This window comes from Seriola lalandi, unplaced genomic scaffold (assembly GCF_002814215.2).
Source record: "Seriola lalandi dorsalis isolate HSWRI2012SDOR001 ecotype SW California unplaced genomic scaffold, Sedor1 jcf7180002052274, whole genome shotgun sequence".
NCBI classification, from domain to species: domain Eukaryota; kingdom Metazoa; phylum Chordata; class Actinopteri; order Carangiformes; family Carangidae; genus Seriola; species Seriola lalandi.
In genome coordinates this window covers 1,767,071-1,788,845 of record NW_019522827.1, presented here as the reverse complement: position 1 = coordinate 1,788,845, position 21,775 = coordinate 1,767,071, and the positions used below count along the sequence as shown (strand labels likewise).

At 40.1% G+C, this 21,775-nt stretch overlaps 1 protein-coding gene across 1 annotated transcript in view; it reads left to right on the top strand.

The window, feature by feature from the left end:
• Positions 1–13,958: 13,958 nt before the first annotated feature.
• The window catches only part of ppm1h (protein phosphatase, Mg2+/Mn2+ dependent, 1H), a 35,531-nt gene continuing 27,714 nt past the window's right edge, over positions 13,959–21,775 (top strand). Inside the window, exon 1 of the mRNA XM_023400343.2 lies at positions 13,959–14,330. Within this exon, the coding sequence (XP_023256111.1) occupies positions 14,098–14,330 (233 nt within the window). The 5' untranslated portion in view covers positions 13,959–14,097. The remainder of the gene's footprint in view (positions 14,331–21,775) is intronic.

Below are 21,775 nucleotides of genomic sequence, written 5' to 3'. Positions count from 1 at the left end.
CCCCCCCCCCTTTTTTGGGGGGGGGGGGGGGTGGTGGTTGTGTTTTGGCTTCATTTGCACTCCAGACAAAAACAATTTCCTGCACATTAATGTGATGTACAGCACCGACATGTATCTCAGACCACCCTGAGAACTCCAGAGGAAAATGCATCAAGATATTTCTATTTCTGACTGTAGAGTATATTTGTACATAAAAGGCACTTGAATATGTGTAAATAGGAGTAATATATGTAAATATGTTTAACATGAAGTCTACCTGTCTGTAATGATTTGTGCACATTGAAAAGAATCAAAATATGCCAGAAATATATGTCGAAATATATGTATTAATGTACTGAACACTACACTGGCTTTGTCTCCTGCTTTCTCAGCCACAGATTTTGCTGCTTCATGCAGTTGCTACACAGCCACAGCAATTTCTCCGGTGTTATTTTTCCTGAGAGTTGAACAAATTTACACTTATATCTGCAGCCAATTTAAGCACTAAAAATCTGCCAAGATCTGGGATTGTGCAACAGTACGGGCTTTCAATTGAAAATATTGTGAAAAGGGCAACAGTGTTGTTAATGAGGGGCTTCTAAACAAGTTGCCCCCCCCCCCCCCCCCCCCACAGAATGTATATCAACATCTCATAATGTAAATGAGTGTAAATTGTGAGTACAGTGTGTTGTTGGATTAAAGTAATTTCATTGTTACATTAAAGGGCCAGATTATGCACATTACCAAACAAAAAAGAACGTTTTCTCGATTATTTCTTCCAGCATTGATAAATAACATAAAAAAACAAATTGTTCAATTCCAGTTACAGATTTTTAAAAAATGAGGCATAAGGTGTTAACTATCGAGGTTTGTTAGTAGGTGGACTTTTCTTTACGTTAGCTAACTGGCCGCTGGCTGAAGCATCATATTTACCATGCCGTCATGAGTCTGAACTCTCAGCCTGACAGTGAATAAGTGTATTTCCCAAACTATTTTTTTTAACAGCAACCAACGTCTCTATAGAAACAACGTCTCTGTTGCCCTGGACGATCTACAAAGTACACAGTCGACGGTTTTCACAGGGACACTTTTCTTTAGGAGAAACTAGATCCAAAGAAAATTGGTTACAGAGAGCTGAAGAACTGCAGAGTAACTGACGGTTTTCCTGGAAATTTTTTTTTTTTTTTTACATGTTATTTTTCAGCACAACGGACAAAATTTCATTCACCTCCACTTCGTAGATGAGGGGGCTTGTTGTAATTTGGCACTTTGACTGTCTATTAGACTCCAACATCATTTCATTTGATATTTCATAATCATATTATCAAATTGAGTTATTACATTCTTCTGTCTCTTGCTGGAAAATGTGTCACAGCTGTGTAATGCAACAATGCAGTGATATCAGTTCACCCAACAATCTTTCTACTCTTGATGGCGTCAATTATTGATCACCTCGCTCACCACATGTAATATCATCATTTATCCGTTGGCGCAAATCTGGTACAGTATACAGTGGTATTTGGGGGTGGTCATTGCCAGCTATATAAAAGAGAATAAAACAAGCATTGGCATCAACAGGGATCATGTGGCTACGAGCTCTTTTTAAGGTGGATTGAAAGGAGTATCGCTGCAGGTCTGATGGACACATCTCAAACTCCCAGTCTAGCACTCCCTCTGCATCTAATTAGACATGCCAATCATTAAAATGTCTCTGAAACACACATGATCTGGGCTAAGTTCATCAGTCAGAGTCTAGACTGAGCAAGTACTTAAGAAGGCAGTGACAGACTTTCTCCAGAGACTTTGAACAACTATGATTTATGCAGCCAGAAAACAGACCGATCATATTATCATAAAAAAAAAAGTAGCATTTCCATAAAAGAGGCTCTTTGTACCAGTACAACAAGTTTCTGCTCATGGAAAAACATTCCTCTCATTCAATACATTTCTGTGTCTAAAATGTATGAACTCTCTGGCAATTTATCAGTTGCATCATTGGGTTCTTTTGTACTTGGATATTTATTTATCTATTTTTGCGTTGACACGGAAGAAAAAAAAAAAAGAAAATCAATCAGAAAATCTATTTCACTGCACAGTCTCTCATACAATAGCCTACATACTGAGCTGCTGGTGAAATGAATGGAGTAAAGGAAGATAAATGGGTTCGACAGGGGTCTGTGAAGAGAAACAGCAACAAAAAACATTCATATCCTTTGTGTGTCCTTTGTGTGTTTTGTGTATCATTACTTCAGGCAAAAAACAGTGGTTTTGATTAATTGCGCTTTCTCCGAAGAAACTCTTAGACTAGAAAAACATTTTGCGTCATGTGGGACTAGTGCCGAGAAGATACTTCCTTTCTTAGTTAGTAAACAACTTCCATCCATGTTTTCCTTACGGGAAACAAGTACTGTTTTCCGTTTTTATCTGGACAATTGTGTCCACAGCTGGCTTCCCTCCACCTGACACCTTGGCCTCTCTTCAGCCCAGAACAGAAACTGTTATTGGCAGGCCAGTGTAAACAAAACAGGCCAAAAGAAAAAGTCGGACCAGTGTTTACGGAGTTGCTGCTCTGAGAGCAATGTTGAGTTTTGAGTTTTAACAAATGGAGATGTGCAGTTTTTGTCTGAGACTTCTTACTTCCACTACTTAGTAGACAGGAAGTTCTCCCAACACATTGATGAGAGGAGTCAGATGAAACGAGGCCCCCTCTCAGCATCCTGGCGTATCTCCCGCCATTAAAAACGCCGCCTCGCTCTTCCTGCTCCATTGTTCTCCGTCTATCGGCCTTGAAAATAACAACAACATAACACTTCTATGTAGTATTGTGTGGTTTAATCGCTCCCCAGAGGCCGTTCAATTCATGCAAACAAGCAGGTCTCAACATGCTGGTACACAAAATCTGGAACTCGATCAAACGTTTATTGTCCGGGACTTGTCATGTCCTGGCAGTGTGAAGAAGGCTGAATAGACAGCCATGTTAAGAACAATTTGAAAATCAGCTAAATCAACAAAGAAAAATTAATGCATATTCACAACATCTCCCTCATTCTGAGGAAAACTAACAATTGCTGCTGTATAGCCTGCCCTAGTTTTCTCTAACATTTCAACCAATCCAGAGGAAGGTTGCTCAACATTTTTTTTTTATCTTGTCCAAATACATTGTCGTTGAGACAATGTTGTTTTGCTTCACAGAAATTGTATGCAGCTGTATGTCTATTGTCTACTTGCAGCTTCAACTCTCAGCATATTTCTGGGGTCAGCACACTGTCTATACGTTATTGTTTCCTAGTAGCAAAGGGTTTTATTTGAGCTGAGGGCCTCGAGAGGGGGAGCAGAGGAATGTGAATCCTAATCAAGATCATGACTATAACATATGACATCGTAGTAAAGGTACAGTCTGTTTTTCTTTGCTGATATTTAAAAGGAACAGAAGCAGCATTATTCATAAATGGAAGTAAAACACAAATACATACAATAAAACAAGACACAATTCTTTGATGTGCAACAAAGATTCAGCTCAAGATGAACGTAATTACAGCTGACAAAGCTCGGACATCTAGTTGGGACAGTTATGCAATACAGAGCTGAGCTTCCTGTCAACAAGAAATATGTTCACATACTACAAAATGGTTGACACATTTTGGAGGACACTTAAACGCTGCACGGATTATGTTTATTAGCAGAGGATTTTGTAGTCGACAAAGTGCTACAAAACACAGAAGTCATATGTTGGTGGTTTTCAGCAGGTTTCATCCACAAAAACACTTTGGGAAAGTACGTTGTTTGATTAATCTGGGCACTGTTACCATATGTTTATTTCAAAATACATTTTCTGTTGAAAATTATTTTTTTCATATATATATATATATGTGCCACTCTTAAGAAATCCTGCTATATTACCATTAAAGGAGCTATATGCTATTGCTACATAGCTAGCATAGCTCATTAACAGCAGTATACAGTCTAGAAGAAATGTTGCAATTTCAATGCCAATTTTTTCTTGTCTCTGTCACATCTTTTCTTCTACTGAAGTTAGCGCACTTACCAGCTAGCCCCGGCCCATCTCGTCACCACCCTGAAGACGTAGCGCTGCTCAGAGGACATATTATGACCTCTTGTCTTGTAAACACAACGAAGCTCTTGTCAAGCGACAATCACCGCCACCTGCTCCTGCCAAGAAACCACATTTGAAAGCATAAAAATCTTAGAAATACCCCTCTTAGAACACCCCTCATTTTGTTTTGCTTGTTCACACCGCATCAAACAAACACAACCTGAATTTGTTGGACACAGCCCTCCATTTCCAGCTTCGGAAAGGTGTCGGGGGAGTGTGTTTCAACTGAGGCATGCCGATGGCTTTAAATAACATGACCTTTTCTCTGTCACAACTGTCAAGCCAATTTACATTGTTCCCCCAGCTGGTGGTAAGGATTAAAAAAGCAGGAAAATATCATCTTTAAATACAATAACTTATTACAAGATTACCAAAAGTGCATCCTGCTCTGAAAAATGGAGAGGAAACTAAGCTGTCTTACAGCCTCATGCAGCGATTTGCATACACAGACATTTCGTCTCATTTCTCAAAGAAGAGGAGGTCACATCAACCCCTTATTAATCAAACATGTGCTTTGATGTGCCATAAGATCACAGCGTGACGTCGTGTGAGGGTTGCACAGAGATGATAGACTTGATCCGTGAACATCCATAGCAGGTGGGAATCAAAGGCACACACCACAACCACCAAAATATGTGATGCCTTCACAGTGGAGTTGTTGCCTAGAAACCAACAGCAGGTGAAATTGGTTCAGTGGACAATGATTAATGAAGGATGACTGCAATAATTTTCCCTGCTCATGCCCACAGGTCAGGGAAAAATTGACCCTCTCTAATTATGAAAGCCTTATTTATGAACAGCAGTGTCACAAGCAGAGAGAGATTAAGTGATGCTCTTAATGTCTTCCTGGCTGGTTAATGCCTCATGTTCCAGCATCGCACTGAGACGAGCTGTTGCATTATTACAGATGTGTTCTCTGTGACTTCTCCAGAAGAGTCACTGTGCATTTCAACTTTCAAACGTGCACATGTAAATATGGATGTCATCAATTAAAACTACCACGGGGTATCACAAACAGAGGTGACAAGCTACTTCACCGTAAAAAAATAAGTTGATCTTTTGACGTGAAAGTGTAAAGCTGCTTTGTTTTGACCCATGGCAAGTTTATTCTTGACCTTGGAAATAGCCACTGACACAATAATCCCAACTCAAGGTCAATTTAGGAGCTTTTTCCAGATCTTTCAATCATTATCACACAGTCTGAGAGTTGGCATTGTTTTCTCAAACTCCTATTTCCAAGGTCAAGAATGTACTTCTATGTTTAAACACAATTGTGTTTACATTCAGTGCTTTGCATCAAAATGCATTGTGTCCATCCTTGAATGCATCCTTATCCTGAATGTATGAATGTGTCCTAGAGCGTGTTAAATGCATTTCCTTCCTCACAAAACATTTGCGAACCTTTTATACTTTGAAAGCCGACTTGTTTACATTGGCTCGCATTCTTCTACGTGCCTTTGGCATGTTCCCGCCACCACTCAGTGTTGGAAATTTGCTATTTTAATATCTATATTCTATTATGTGTACATATGAATTGTTTTATTGTGTGTGTGTGTGTGTGTGTGTGTCTGTGTGTGTGTGTGTGTGTGTGTGTGTGTGTGTGTGTGTGTGTGTGTGTGTGTGTCTGCCTGGTTATGAATAGGATGTTGGCCTATTTGTTGTGGTGATGTTGGATTTTGCTCTGTTTTACTGTTCCCCTTCACCTGCCAAGGGCCTGCAGATTGAAATGAGCTGGTAACTAAATCTGGTGCGAGTATGTTTTCTCTTTTTTGAGATTAATTTATTTTGTGCATGATCCCTGATGTAAATAAACATGAAATGAAAGACAAGAAAAATCTGAGAGACATCATATGCATATATGTATGCATACATGCATGCACTACACAATCACATTACCGCTCCAGCAGTCTTCAGGAAAGTGAATTAAGTGCTCATTTCCATGACGATACTCATGTTTATACTACTAGAGCACAGTATATATCCAGAATGGGGAATCCTTCATAAAATTATTGCTCTACTAGAGCTCAAAAACTCCATGATGCTAACTTTAATTGACACTGCTGTTAGTCTACCACACTAAAACCACACTTCCCACAGACCCTGTTATTTCTGGAATGGACAGCGAGTTACCTTGATATTTGTGGTCCTCCCATCTTCCCGCTGCTGCATTTTTTTTCTCTTGGAGAAAGAAAAAGCATCTTGAAAGTCAATTTCAACCATCTGCCATTACCATAGCTCTGTTTGTTGTGGAAGAACAACAGCCCATTTCCTGGTCTGTGACATAAAGCAGTATCACTTTGTGTGGTGAAAAAAACATCAGTGTAAAAGGTGATACATTGGTACCAGTCTTCTGGTTATCCACTTTATGTTATGTCTCAGAATATATATATATATATATATATATATATATATATATGTCTATATGTATATGTGTACAGTATAGGTCACCTGTAGGGCACTTTAAATGATGATATTTTTTATTAAAGGATCTATTGGTGGCTTGTATAGCTTCATTAAAATTCAAGAGGTTCTGACTAAATAAAGAAGTTTCTGTTTTATTATACAGGGACTGCTTTCAGCATCATTATCATGAGGAACAAAGAAGTGGCATCGAAGAGTGTGCCTGTCGTCTGTAAATACACATGGACACCTAATTATCCTTATAGGGTCGCTGGTGGGCTGGAGCCAATCCCAGCTGAAATTGGGTGAGGGCGGGACACATCATGAATAAGTTGCCAATCTATCACAGGGCTGACATATAGAGACAAATAACGGTTCACGCTCACATTCACACCTGTGGGCAGTTTAGAGTCACCAGTTAACCTAACGTACATCTCTTTGGACTGTGGGAGGAAGTCGGAGTACCCGAAGAGAAGACATGCAGGCACAGTGAGATCAAGCGAACTCCTTCTGTGATAAATATACTCGATAATATCGAATAACATAACATGGCAGTGATTGTTCTTTTAAAACTCATTTTAGCAACTCGCAATGAACTATGAGAAACCTAATGGTTCATAGTGAAACCCGATGGTTTCTTATGAGTATCAGATGAGACTGCACCTCTGAATTATATGATCACACATAAAGATATATTGCCAACTCAGATCTCTACCTAATTTTTTTGTTATCCCCTGCCCCTATGTGAATGTTTTGGATATTGCATCATTCCCTGGAACACAGTTTGGTGCTAAACTTATGGTTTTCTCTATTTTCTTATGATTTTTTTGTGCAATATTCATGCACACAAGTTGGAATTTTCTAGATATAAGAAACACAAATTTTTCTCTGTTGTAGCTGTTGCTTTCGATGATGCTGGTGGTGGTGCGACTGTCTAAATTGAAGAAAGAAAATGTAAATGTAAATCGCATATAGCAAAAGAGCTTCCTCACAAAGTCCACTATAGTCCGATCAGTTTTACAAAAACCAGGACAACCACAGCGCAGAAGCATAGCGTGCCCTCTGCTCGTTTACATTTATTTATATGTTTACACATATCTTATAACATGATGTTTGACTAAAGACTGCATATGATCTTTTTTGGCTAACTGTCCTTTAAGACGACATTTTTTATATGTAATGTCCTTCTAAAATAGTAAAAAAAAATATATGAGAACAGCACTTCACATGTGATCTGTGAAAATGCTCGATACACCTCCAAAAACAGCACAGACACGTGCATAACCACAACAACATCTCACTTTTTCCATAGACAGACCCCAAATGAAACTTTTCTGGAGGAAGGTGTTGTTTACCACAAAGTGAGGAAGGCAGTAACAGAGACAAATGGTTGGAGCAGGCGCCCCTGTGGAGCTTCTGACCACCCCCCGGCTCTCTGATGCGGGCAGATGGGAATGGAATCTGGGCGAGCTGACACCCATAAATCACACAAATTCACAACTCAACGCCAGCACCAGCCCCGGTTGGTGATGTGTGACTGATGTAATGTTATTCCCTCATTGCATCCTACAAAAACACCTTATATGTGTTTGGCTGTGCGCTGGAAACCCTGACAAATGCAGACAGGTGCCAACAAATATGTAAAATGTAAATGCAGTGTAGAATAAAATGTAAATCTTGATGAGCTGCTCTGAGAGTGAGCTGGAAACTTTGAAGTAAATCTGGTGTGTTCTCCTGAAAGATGTCCAGTACACTGGTGACATCTGCTGGTCAGAGGTCAAAACAACAAGCCACCCAGAAAACCAGATAAAATAACCACCATTGTTTGCAGCACACAAACACAACACACATATAGAGTAGAGGTTATGTCATATGTTTGTGAAATTTTTGGTTCCTGTCTAGTATTAGTGTAAATGTAACACTACATACCAAAATCTAATAGGGTGTAAACTTAATTATGGATAATCCTACAATCAACAGATTTACAAAATGAACTGATGTTTTTATTTAAAAGCGTTGCAAAGTTTAGTGTAAAAATGACAATACAAACGAGACGGCATATGGAACAAATACACTTCCACTACTATTACTGGGCATTTGTGTTAGTAGTTGTTCTGGGATAGTGGTAGTAATGGAAGTAGTAGAGGAACTAATCAATGGTAAATGGACTTGCTCTTACATAGCGCTTTTCTAGTCTTACTGACCACTCAAAGTGCTTTACAATACTACAATACAGTCACCCATTCACTCACACATTCATACATCTCACCCACAAACTCATACACTGATGAATGAGTCATCAGGAGCAATTTGGGGTTCAGTATCTTGCCCAAGGACACTTTGACATGTGGCGGAGATCGAACCAACCACCTTCTGATTAGTGGAACGACCTGCTGTACCTCCTGAGCCACAGCCGCTCCCAAAATATTAAGTAGTGGCAATAGTATGGTAGTTATAGTAGTACTGGCTGTACTAGTACTACTACTAGTCGCTGTAGTAAGAGTTGTTTGGCCACTTTTCTTATCAGCTGATCACAAACAGTGTGACAGTTCCGCATAGTCATTGTCATGTCTCAGTGCTTCAGATAAAAACTGCAGTTAAAGACAGATGTAGACAGTGCTGACATTATGCTCGGTTGAATCGTCTCTCAGTCTCTCACACAAAACCAGCTTCTGTGATCATCCATACTCAAACACAGATTATTCTCTGCAACGAGTGTGTGTGGGTGGCCGTCTGTGTCCGTCTGTGAGTCAGCCATCAGATGGACTGGCAGGCTGATTACACACACACACACACACACACACACACAGAGAGACACACAGGCTGGTATGACATCCTTCAAGCTATCTTGACCCTGTCATCATCTTCATAATCCTCTGATGAATAAGACAGAGACAGAGCTGGAGGGAAACGATGTGCAGGGAGTCAACCAAAAAAATAGAAACACCCTGTGCTATTGTAACAGCATCCAGCAGAACTGCAGTAGATACTGGTGGTCTACTGTTTCTGACCAACACTGCAGAATTATGTCATCTCTCAAAGGGATAGGTCTCAAAACTACTGTATTTGTAACACACAAAAAAAGAAAAAGCATGAGCCACAGTTTAGAGCCTCATGTGAAGAGACTGATCGACACTTACTGGAATATTTACTTAATACAATAATCTAAAGTCAAAATAAAGGTTTAAGTTGAATCAAGGTCACTGACACAAACGTGCATCACTAATCTGTGCATATGATTTATACTTCACTTACTGTAAATGGCCTTCTGCTACTTACAGTACATTACCAGTGTTACACCATTCATCTTACATAACAACTACTGCAAATCTATATCATGCTCTCATCTCTTCAGAGGCTGCCTGCAAGCTATAGAATAGATTTTTAAGGGTGCTTGTTCCGGATAATGACTTAATGACTTCCTCACAGTTATGGTTCTAACAGGTCGTTGCATCCGGCTCACTCTCACACACGAATTGGCCCTCGCTCTAGGACTAAAAAAAACTTCGGTCATTATACAGTCATATATTTTGGGAACTTCAATGTTTAAGTGTAAGATTACTTGTTTGGATATTTATTACATAATGTGTCTCTCAAAGGAAAGGTGACCCTTCAGTGATTTGGTTTTATTTTACAGGGATGCCTTTACCAAAAGATTCATTTCAGTTTTCATTCGATGGAATTTTATGGGAATGGCCAAAAGTATGTGGACACCAAAGCATTACCCGTCATCCATATTGCGCTACTGTCAAATCCATGTGCATTAATCAACTGCTACAGCAGCCTGGGGACTTTGTGACCATATTGAGAACGGGACTTCTGGAGATTACTAAGGATTACTAAGGTCTGGTACAGATGTTGGGTGGTAAGGCTCATTTTTCATAAGGTTCATTTAAAGGCCATGGGGATGTGCAGGGCAGGTCTGTCATGTTCTTCCACAACAAACTTGGAAAATCATTTCTTTTGCACTGTCATGTTGAAACAGGAAAGGTCTTACCCAAACTTTTGTCAAAAACACAACAGATTTCACCCAATTCCTTTAAAAACAGACAAAAGGAGCTACACCTCAGTCCAAATACTTTATCCCAAACAGATAAAGATCCTAGATATAAAATGAATCATTCACGATGAATCATAATGACTGGTGATATCCTGACTTTTCAAATTGTGGCATCAATAGGTCTAAAGCTCTAAAATTCATGACTTAATTAATGCCTCAGATTCTATTAAATTACCTCTAATACACACGTGACATCAGCATGTTACCGAGGAGTGACTGTTAACATACTGTGTATTCATTGTTGTTAACATGCACATTTCACCAAAAATGAACCAGGGCCCCACCCAGGGCCCTGGTTCATTTTTTCCCGATTATGGATGACTGTGTATCCTGAGGTGGAGTCTATCACATCCTGCATCCCAGCTCACAGACTGGCTGGTTGTGCGTAATTAGGTCAGTGGAGCTGTTTGCTGGCAAATTCATGAATTATTGATTAGATATAGTCTGCCAATTTGGCAACTGTGCTGGAGTTCATTCATTTTCACCGGAGACGTCCTGTATAATGAGTGAGCTCACAGTTGTAATCGGTGTGTAAGCAAGGAATGAAGGTTGAAGATGATGTGGCTGAGTTGAAATGAGGTACAGTGGGCTTGTCTTGTATTCTTCAGAAAGCCACGTTATATAGACGAAAAAAAAAAACAGCAACACTTTGTTCCAAAGCAGGAAGCAAGTAAACATCATATCTCAGTGGAACATCACAGATAAATGCTTGTTGGGTCTGGTGCACTGCGCATATGACTTGGGGTTGGGGTTCATGTCCTGTCTCATCCTCACCACAATCCGTTCACTGTCCTTAAACAAGTGCAAGATGTCTAAACATAACCACAAAAACAAGACACTGTTTTCAATATTTTGTCATTACAATGATGAAAAATGAAAAAAGGCGGAGGGAAGAATTTAAGCAGAGTGCAGGAGCTTCAGCGACTCAAATGCACAAGAAAAACAAAAAATCACATGAAAAATTAATGGTTTTACATGTGAAAGTTTAAATTTCAGTTTAATGTTATTTCATATGCTAAAACACACATTTATTTCACTTATGATATTACATATGAATTGATTGACTTGAAACTCTCATGTACATACAATGTGAATTTTCTCATGTGACATTTATGTGTGAAATGTGCTCTGGGCCCGATGTCAGCAGCTAATTGTAAGACATTTATTCTTTTAGTTTATACCATGCTCACGTAGTCCATGTTCCTAGATAGAAAGGGGCCTAATGAAATTACTGTGTTGTATTACTGGAGTAAACTGGTGTCTGGATGTAAGTGGGTGGGTTGCAGGACAGTAGAGGATAATAGTAAAGTTTTGCCCTGGGGCAAAATCTGGTCATGCTTGACTAGAGATCTAAAGCAAATGAGTATTTCTTACATAACGGGGGAATTATTAGAAGTCATGTGACTGAAACGGTAGGCGATGATATGGTAAAGAAAAGAGATTATGAATTAAAGCACATGTGAAGACTTACAAACACGATCAGAAGAGATATAAATAATGTCTTAAATCAGTTATGCTTGTGATTATGATGTTAAATATGTGCACTTCTATTTGAAATCTGCCAACTCTCAGTAAATTCAAGCTAAATTTGATTTATGGGTTGTTGACAGAAGCCAACAATATTCAAATGGATGTTTTTTTTCCAGTGAACGTTTGGACTAAATGGATTTGAATCAACTCCCAGTTGAGTTTGATGGTGCCAATATGTGACAGTCTTTCTGTCATTACAAGGGTGTTTCTATAAACAGACTCATGATTTTAAACTTCACCTTTCAGCACTGCAGGAGAGTCTGATCTGAGAGTTGGCTGCTCTGCACGCTGTGGTATTGTATAACAGATCATTTTGTGAAGTTCACTTCTCCAAAATGCAGCTCCAAGTTCATGATGTCTAGACACATGTCCCAGTGGTTTGGCTTCACGCCCAGTCAGTCAGATTTTCGCCAACTCTCAGGCCAGAACAAACGGAGAAAAGAATAAAAAAACAAAAACAAAATAGGACGACTAAAGTAACAACAGAAAGTCACATGAAGTTCCATAATGCTGCTCAGATGTGTCATCTTTGCAGGATCCCAGATTTTTTTAGTCTGTTTTACAGTTTACAATTAACTTAGTTTGAGGAAATGAAGCTGCAACAGTCAGTATCAGGTCTCAGATTTCTTCTCAAAACGCACTTAATTCTTTATGGACTAGATATGAATTTTTTATTATTATTATTATTATTATTATTATAATTACTATTATTACTATTATGACTCAAGTTATGCTCCATATTATAAATTCCTTATTTGGCTTCCTCTCAGTTCATGGTCATCCACTCCTCCTATTAACAGTGTAACAGAAAGCATGCCAATCTCAGCTGACTGCACTCACGCTGTCTTCCTGTGTGTGTGTGTGTGTGTGTGTGTGTGTGTGCATGTGCATGTGTTTGTGAGAGAGAGAGAGAGAGACTGTCTCCTCCTTTTATTTTCTTTCCCAATTCCCAAATCCCTGCAAATAAATTGGTGATGACAGAGCAGAAAATTACACATTATTTCTGTTTGGGACCCCAGCTGTTAACCATAGCTAAATACAATGGACTTTCACATGCTCTACATCTGTGACTGATGCTTTGTGTAGACTACTACATTTTTTACGCAACACTATTCTTCCCCAACAATTCTATTGGAATTTCTGGTACTGGAATTAGGCCAAACACACACGTCTCTGAGTTTCCATTAGACCCCGAACATGTAGGAAAACAATGTACATGCCTTCAAAAAATTACTCAAAAGGAATATGCTCATGTAGCCAAGAGCCCATATGAAAATGAAACATTTCCTTATTCGATGTAATAACGATACTTTATGGTCAGTTTTGAATTTTGTCACTTTCATCACATGACGAAGACCAGTTTGTGGCAGGCCTACAGTGAAGGGAAGGATTACCACTGACAACATATTGGTTTTAAGAAAAGTTAAGAATAAGTAAGAAATAAAACTGCTTGACTTTGCAGATAATATTATTTGTCACACAGCATCAGCGGTGGGGGTCTGTACTGGATGATACAACTGTACGATTATCATTAACTGTGATGTGTGTTATGTGAATGAAGGCCCACGTTCTTCAGAGCATGGGTCAGCGCTCACTGCTGCGCTGCACTTTGCCCAGAAGGTCGTCGTCACTCCGGGATTACGCACCTTTGACCTCGGGCACTGACAAACAGTAAGCTGCTCACTCAGATGCCAGTGCGACCAAATCCACCAGCAGCAACCGGTTTGTCACATGACTAGCGTGCAGCACTGCCCCTCTCACTCTCTCTCTCTCTCTCTCTCTCTCTCTGTCTGTCTCTCTCTCTCTCTCTCTCTCTCTCTCTCTCCTTCTCTGTGTGTGTGTGTGTGGCTTTCATTTCCGTGTTCACCGCGGGAGCGCTGAGCTGCTGAATGAGTCTCCACGGCCGCTGTGTGTCTACCTTTCACGCCGCGAAACTGCGTCGCCGTGCGGGGATCTTTCGGGCGGGGGGAGACTCACGCAATCGCATCGCCTGGACCCTCGCTGCAGCAGGACCATGCTCACGCGGGTGAAATCGGCAGTGGCCAATTTTATGGGAGGTATGATGGCTGGTGGCTCCAACGGAGACCATCCCGGCGGATCGGATCTGCCGCTGAAATTCCCGTACAGTAGACCGGAGTTCCTGGGACTCTCGCCGGACGAGATCGAGTGCTCGGCGGATCACATTGCCAGACCGATCCTCATACTGAAGGAGACCAAGCGGCTGCCGTGGTCCACCGGCTACGCAGAGTGAGTAACCTGTACGCGTCCATCTTTTCTCGCACAGCCACACACAGCATCCTCAAGCAGTGGACCACTGAGATCACTCAGCAGGGCGTAAACACAAACACCAGCCGCTCCTCTTATGTTATATTATTACAACAGGCTTCACGTGTAGCCTATATTAAATGAATATGAAGCAAAGGCGGAGCAGCTGGCCTTTCCCCATATATTCCCTCAGTATGACAGGCTACCACACAATATAAACACCACAGTTTCCTATGTACAACAGACTATAATCTAGTCTCTATGGCTTTATAGGAAGACATTATTATTGTGATACCATAGCAGATGCAAGGAGCCTACTGAAAGCTTTCAGCTGGTGTAGATTCATTGTAAGATGAGAGGTCATAATGGGTTTTTTTATATGCTGCTTCCTCAGATTAGGTTTTCTTTTAAATAGATGTAATATGCTTTATTGGCATTTACCCATAAGGCCATGCTGGAACGCTGGAACTGGAATTCGTCTCCCAGATTTCCCACCTTACCTGTTACCTGTGTGCATAGTCTTAATATTGATCATTTTGTTTGTCCCTGTAAAGCCAGTAAAACCTGATATTTAAGGATGTATTGAAAAGCAGGTTAGCTGTGTATGTTCAGTCAGTGTTTTCCATGTCAGACACTGTCTTTCTCCTCCTGCTTGATAACCTACCTGAGACCAGAATTTGCAACCGGATCTCAGATCATCTGTTGTATTATTGATATCACATCGCATCAATCCATTTGGCTCCCTGCCTCTCCTCCTGCCAGCCATCTGTGTTGTATTTTAAATGGATGTATTATAAACAGCATTTAGTTCATTGTATTGACTCATGAAAAGCTAAGTTGTTACTTATAAGCCGTGCTGTTGGTACGGGGAGTGCAGCTGCCAAAGAAAAAGAAATGGCAGAACGTGTGAAAATGCAGATGTGGTGAGATAGTTTGACTATTTTCTAAAAGCGACAAACAGCAGAGGTGAGTATGGATGTATGGAGTACTTAATTTGCATGCATGTATAAGAGCAGCCTGCACAACCAAACCAGTTTGCCTTTAATTACATGTAGCTTACACAACCTTAGACGGTACACAACTCCAAAACATGACAAAGTCTTGTTCTCATCATTGTGTCTGGCCTGAGACCTCAGAGTCACAATCACTTCTACTCATACAGACCCACATAAAGTATCTGGGCGGTTACTGAGGCTGTCTCGTAGCTATAGAGCTCACAGTTCAGTCCTTGAGGCAGCCCTAGATGCACAGTGTGTGTGACACGGCAGTGCCCTGAATTCATAAATTCACAAATGAGAGTTAGGTTGTTCTCTGTTTTTCCCCTTGACTTAAAGTCTTGTCTTCATGCTGTTGATAGGCCGTTATGACAGAACGCCTATTTCCGACTGTTGAACCGATGATGCTGGATGTTCAGTATAAGCGCTGTGTGCAGAAACACTTAAATTCAGCTTTAGCTGTTCTGCTGTTAACAAAATTTACATGTGCAAACATTTATCATCTGAAGTCAGCCAGGGTTGTCTGCAAACATGACAGCTGACCAGTCCAGTGTCACTCCCTCAGGCAGTTGTTTCTTTGTTTGTGAGAAATAAACAGGACACAGTAACACTTTAGCACCACAGACATTAGGGTTGAAAATAACAATAATTTAGTTTTATCCATAAAATGTCACAGAATAGCGGGAAATGAGCAGCACGGCTTCGCGGGGCTCAAGCCCTGTCTACAGATTGCTAGGCCAACAGTCTAAAACTGAAAGACTGTCAGTTAAGAGCAATAAAATCCTCACATTTCAGAAGCTGAAACCACCGAATATATTCAGTACTGAAAATGGTTGTCAGTGTCATTTTTTTAGATGATCATCTAATTGATTAATTTGCTATTTCAGGCATAAAGAGATCTATATGGTGTCAGCTTTTTATAGACAGAAGAAATCCTTTTGAAATTGATCAATTTTCATACACACCCTCCTCTATGCTTCCTCATGCTAATCTGCCATGGAGAGTTTTTAATCTGAAGATGGAAAAGAAAGGAGGATAATTCGCCTCACCCACTCATATATGTTCTGAAGTGGGTTGTATTTAATTTAAAAAGATAATCCTGATTTTCTTTTTCTTGCTAAAAAATCATGTTCATCATTATTTATCACATTTATTGTTATTTTATGAATTTATGAGGTTTTTTTTTCTCAAAATCAACATATTTTAAACAGGATGCATAATTCTACAGGATCAGCCTCATTTCATGAATAGATATGATTCTGCTGCTTGTGTGTGTGTGTGTGTGTGTGTGTGTGTGTGTGTGTGTGTGTGTGTGTGTGCATGTACCAGCTTGGTGCAGCATCAGCCAGGACTCAGCCATACTGGGGATTTGTCAACAGCTGGTTGACCAGCAGGCTTTGTTGTTGTGAAATCTCACTGGCTGCGGTGAAGACCTGAACCCGTAGGAGATGATGTGATCCATACAGATCCAGTTAGGAGGGTTAACAGGGTCAGATACCAATGGATCACTCTGAAAGAAAACTGATAGATACTTGTAGTGCGTCTGAAGATTTATCAGCTGGCATTGTGAGATGCTCTTTTTGCCTGATGCTATTATAGAGTTATTGCTTTTTAAATGTTCTACATATATAGTAGATGTAACAGCAATGTCTTGCTAACAGGAATAAAATAATGGATTCTTTAATTTACTTCTTTGTGCTGAAGAAAACTTGAAGGGAAACAATCAGTTGAACACATTTTAGGTTCGTGTATGCTCAACAACAGTGACATCTCAACAACTCTTGTTCGGATTGTGCAGAAATTCATGGTCTCCAGACAATGAAAACTATACTGACTTTGGTGCTCCTCTGACTTTTCCGCCAGTGCAACCAGAAGGTTGAAATTTTTGGTCTTTAATGAAATATTTCAACAACTATTGGACGGATCGCCATTAAATTTGGTGCAGATGTTCATGGTGCCCAGAGGATAAACACTATCTGATCTCCTGACTTTTCCTCTAGCGCATTCAGTCAAACTTTTAAGTGTCTTTAAGCGTGGGAGCGTAAGCATGATAGCCATTGCTATAGACATAGCTAATATAACAGCATTTATGACTAGCTAACAGTAATACAAAACAGATGCTTTGATTTGCATCTTTATATTGAAGGAAACATGATTCGAAGGGAATCTCTAAGTTGGATTAGTTTCAGTAAATATTACAATCACACTTAGAGCTGGGAAACAGTTACTTTTAGCACTAATTAATCCACACTGTAAAACCTGTAAGATCCAGCAGGATGAACTGCACAGTACTTCTCTGTCTTGTGTTTCTCTCCCTCATCAATGAGCAGGCCTCTCTGAGCCTTTCAGCATCATCCAGGGTTATTGTGTTACAGTCACTGTGGCCCGGAAGAGCAGTTCTGCTTTATGAGGAGGATTCTGATGCACTGTCTCTCTGAGTGGGAGCACTGTCTGGTCCAGTGAGCATGATCATTTGAATGGATCAGTGAGTATTGCTCACTTGTGTCACCCTTTTCTTTCCTTGTGCAGCACACGCACAGGCCTCAATTTTGCAGACAGCCTACATTTAGCGCAGCTGTTCTCCCCAGCACCGAGCACTTTGGGTGCAGCGCTGTCATGTTGCATGTTGCTTGGTGGAGAAGGGATAAGGGAAACTTGCTCCTAATGTCACCCTGATTGATGTTAACACAGGTGTGCTCTCTCCTGGAAGTCTTTTTCCGTTTTTGGAGGGGTTCACCCTGCTGTGACTAGGTCCATTCACAAAACCAAAAAATGCAAAGGCATATACACTCAGTGGCCACTTGATTATGCACAACTGTACAATTTTAAGCAATTCAGTGCCATAAATTCAACCTTTACGATTCTGACATTTATAATCTTTGGTTCATGGTGACATTGTCGGTATTTATTACTGAGGTCATAGTTAAAGGCGGAACAGTGAAGGCAGTACGGAATAAGGGACAGTGGGCTCCACCTAATGTGTAGCTTCAGTTTGGATTGTGCTGATGAGAACAAATCAAAGCAGGCAGTTTTCTGCATAAAACACAGTAGGCGTGACACAGTGGTGAAATGATTACACCAAAGCCAGTTCTTTTTCTAAAGTGGCCTGTAGTGGAGTGGTCATTACGAACCCTTCATCAACATGAGAGATCCATCTTTGATGATGGAGTAGAAAAACTGGTTTCACCTTTCGTCCTCTCCTCCACTTTTTTTCCCTCTTCTTCAACTCCTCCACCTTGCGTGTTGGCAGAGGAGAGTAGTCGTACTGTGAGGGCAAAGAATAAGTCGTGACAAAGCTTTCCCCACCGACCCAGAACCGACAACATCACCCCTGCAACCCCAGCAGCAGCCCGATCGATGCTTTAAATCAATATGCGTGTCTGTAAGTTAAAGACTAGCACCGCCACTGCACACTGTATGTTTTGGCTGAAGGTCAGCAGACATGTATGTGCATGGCAGAAAGTTGGAAAACTCTGTGTTAGAATCTGCGGTAAGGGATCACAGACAAGAAGATGGCAGCTCCAGGGTGTTTAACGGTGTGGAGTCGATTCAGGGCACGCACGTTCAAAGGATCTTTTGAAGATAAAAAGGTGCTGATAGAAGTTGTAAACTCTACAAACATGCCATAAATACCTTTGTTGTCCTTCTATTTTTATTGGAGGGGTTTTCTTCAGTCTTTTCCTTCCATTTTTAATACTCAATACTCCATTGTAAAGGAGCCAAATGAAGTCAGTGTTACACTCAAACTCTGGAGTGGAAGCACATGAGCAGCTCCTCATACATACAAAGCCTCCCAGTGCTCAGTCACATGACGCAGCACATGTTCTTGTGTTGTTTCTGCTACATCAACACGGCACATCGCTCCGAGGCAGAAACAGTGTGGTGCCGTTTCGGTTCATCGCCATCTTTCTTCATTGTGTGGCTAAAACATGAGTCACCATTGAACGAATTGCATCATGTACCACTACAATCAGTTTTTTAGTATCTTTAGTGTCTTTATCATTATCTTAAATGATGTGTTCGTGGAAACTGAGATAAGCACAGGAGGAAGAGCACGCAGCCACAAAACGTAGGAAACAAAGACAAAAACTGGGATATAAGAAGGATTATCTAATAATAGATTTTATATGCCATAATGAAGTTATTAGCGACATTTCAAATTACCATTGTAAATATTAAGGAATATGTGTGAATGTACAACAAATACTAATAATATCAAAAATATGGCCACATTTATGTGTCAACAGGGGTCATGTGTTGCATGTACAGACAGATTTAACATGAAAAAAAAAACTGAGGGTTGCATGGGGGTTGCTGGCATGGAGCTTTGAACAGGATTTGATTAAACACATAAAAGAGAATGGGAGCTGAGGGCTGCATGAAAATAGAAACTCAGTTATGGGCACTGCAGTGTTTCAATAGCCAACCTAACAAGCTATAATTACCTGGGCTTTGTGAGCAGTGTGTTTTGTAGTAGTCATAGCCTCCAGGTTCTTCCACAGCTTGGCACCGATTATGTGTGTTTTGGTTGTACAAGAAGATGGCAACAAAGAATAATCCACAACACAGCAAGGGTTCACTTTTCAAAATGGAGACCAGTATTACTCTCTAGTAAGTATTACTGAAGTATTGTTGTATACTGATCTATACAACTATTTTATTGCAGTTTAAGCTGCTTATTATTTCTGCAAAATAAGAAATTAATTGTATAATAGTACAATTATTAAGTATTATGGAAATATGTAAATGTATGATGTCAGTGCACCTTAAACCACGTTGGGGTTCCTGATAACATTGTTGGAGCAAAACTTCACCTCAAGTGTTACTGAGAAACTGAAAAATCCCCAAACCCAAAGAAGGAGCGCTGTAGATTACAGCTCTGACAGGGTAATTAAGGTCATGCCATTGTCTCAAATGAGAAAAAATGAGATGAGGTAAGTGAATGCGACAGCTCTGCTCTCGGATACTGCTCATGCCTCAGGGTGTGGACGGCTTTTCCTCTCATATCGGAGATGAAAGGCTGGAAAGCTCCACTGTTGTTAATCTTGTGATCTTCCAGGGTCAAATGAACGTCACTCCCTGCAGTGCTTCGGTCACAGACATGCATGATGGTGCTTGAAGTTTGTGGCCTCTATGGATCATATGAAGTTAGGGAAATGAGTTAGCCATTAACAAGATCTCACACACATACACTGTAGACTTTATATTACTGTTGAGCATTTTTTCAGAGCATACCGTCATTTCATGAGCACAGGAAGTGACTCAAGTATACTTAAGAGCAGGCAACTTTCTTAATGTATGACACTAACAAATTTGACTGGTTTGACTTTCTGACAACAAAGCATGTGAATGCAATGCTGATTCTCAAATGTCCATCACCCCACAGTAATAAAGTAATCAACAATTAATTAACTTAATTAATTAAATGTTTACTGTGATTAACTATCCATCTCCGGCAGGGTTCAGGTCTCTCTAAGTTCATTTTAAAAGTGAACGGAAATCATCTAAGATCATTTAGTGTGCTGTGGACAGTAGCCTGCAGTAATGTGCAATAAAAATGGCAAACTTGGTTTTAAATATGAACCATTTTTCAACTTAAAATAATGAGTCACATCACAGTTAAAGATAAAAACAGAACTGACCTTGTTAGAAATGAGTAATAGCTTAACCCTGAAAAACTATGTGGACGTAAGACTTGATTAACAGTGGCATTTTCATTGTCAGTGTCTTGCACCACTATAATCACCATTTTAGTATAGTCTTTATCATTATCTTGAATAATCTGTTTGTGAAAACTGAGATAAGCACAGGAGGAAGAGCATACAGCCAAAATCAAAGACAAATACAGTGGGATATAATAAGGATGATCCAGTAGTAGATGTTATATGCCATAAAGAAATTATTACCAACATTTCTAATTATCATTGTAAATATTCAATGTGTAAAATCGCATAGAAATACAAAGGAAGGATGTGTGAATGTACAACAAATACTAATAATATCAAAAAATATGGCCATTCACAGGCAAAATAAGCAAACATCCTCATTCTGAAGCTTTTTCATCGTCTTCATCAGTGAATGGTGTGTGCACCGTTGGCATGGAGGAATGAGTAATGAAAACTGAATCGTCTCCATTACGACTGAGATGGCTCGAGATGTGGTTGAAAGCCAGAGAAAAAGGATACCGCTACAGCTTATTGTTGTGTAAATATAAAAATTGTTATAAAACAAGAGTCGTCCCTATTTTTCCTTACATTTGCCTTCTGGAGAGAAAAAAAAAAAAACACAGGTGGAACTAATGACGTTAACGACGGGTCCCCTCCAGCAACTACTGCAGCGCAGCAATTATATAATGTTATTAGCAACACCTGTGTTTGACAGGTCAGAATGTCTACTGAACTCCACATTTTCCCCCCATCGCTTTGTTTGCAC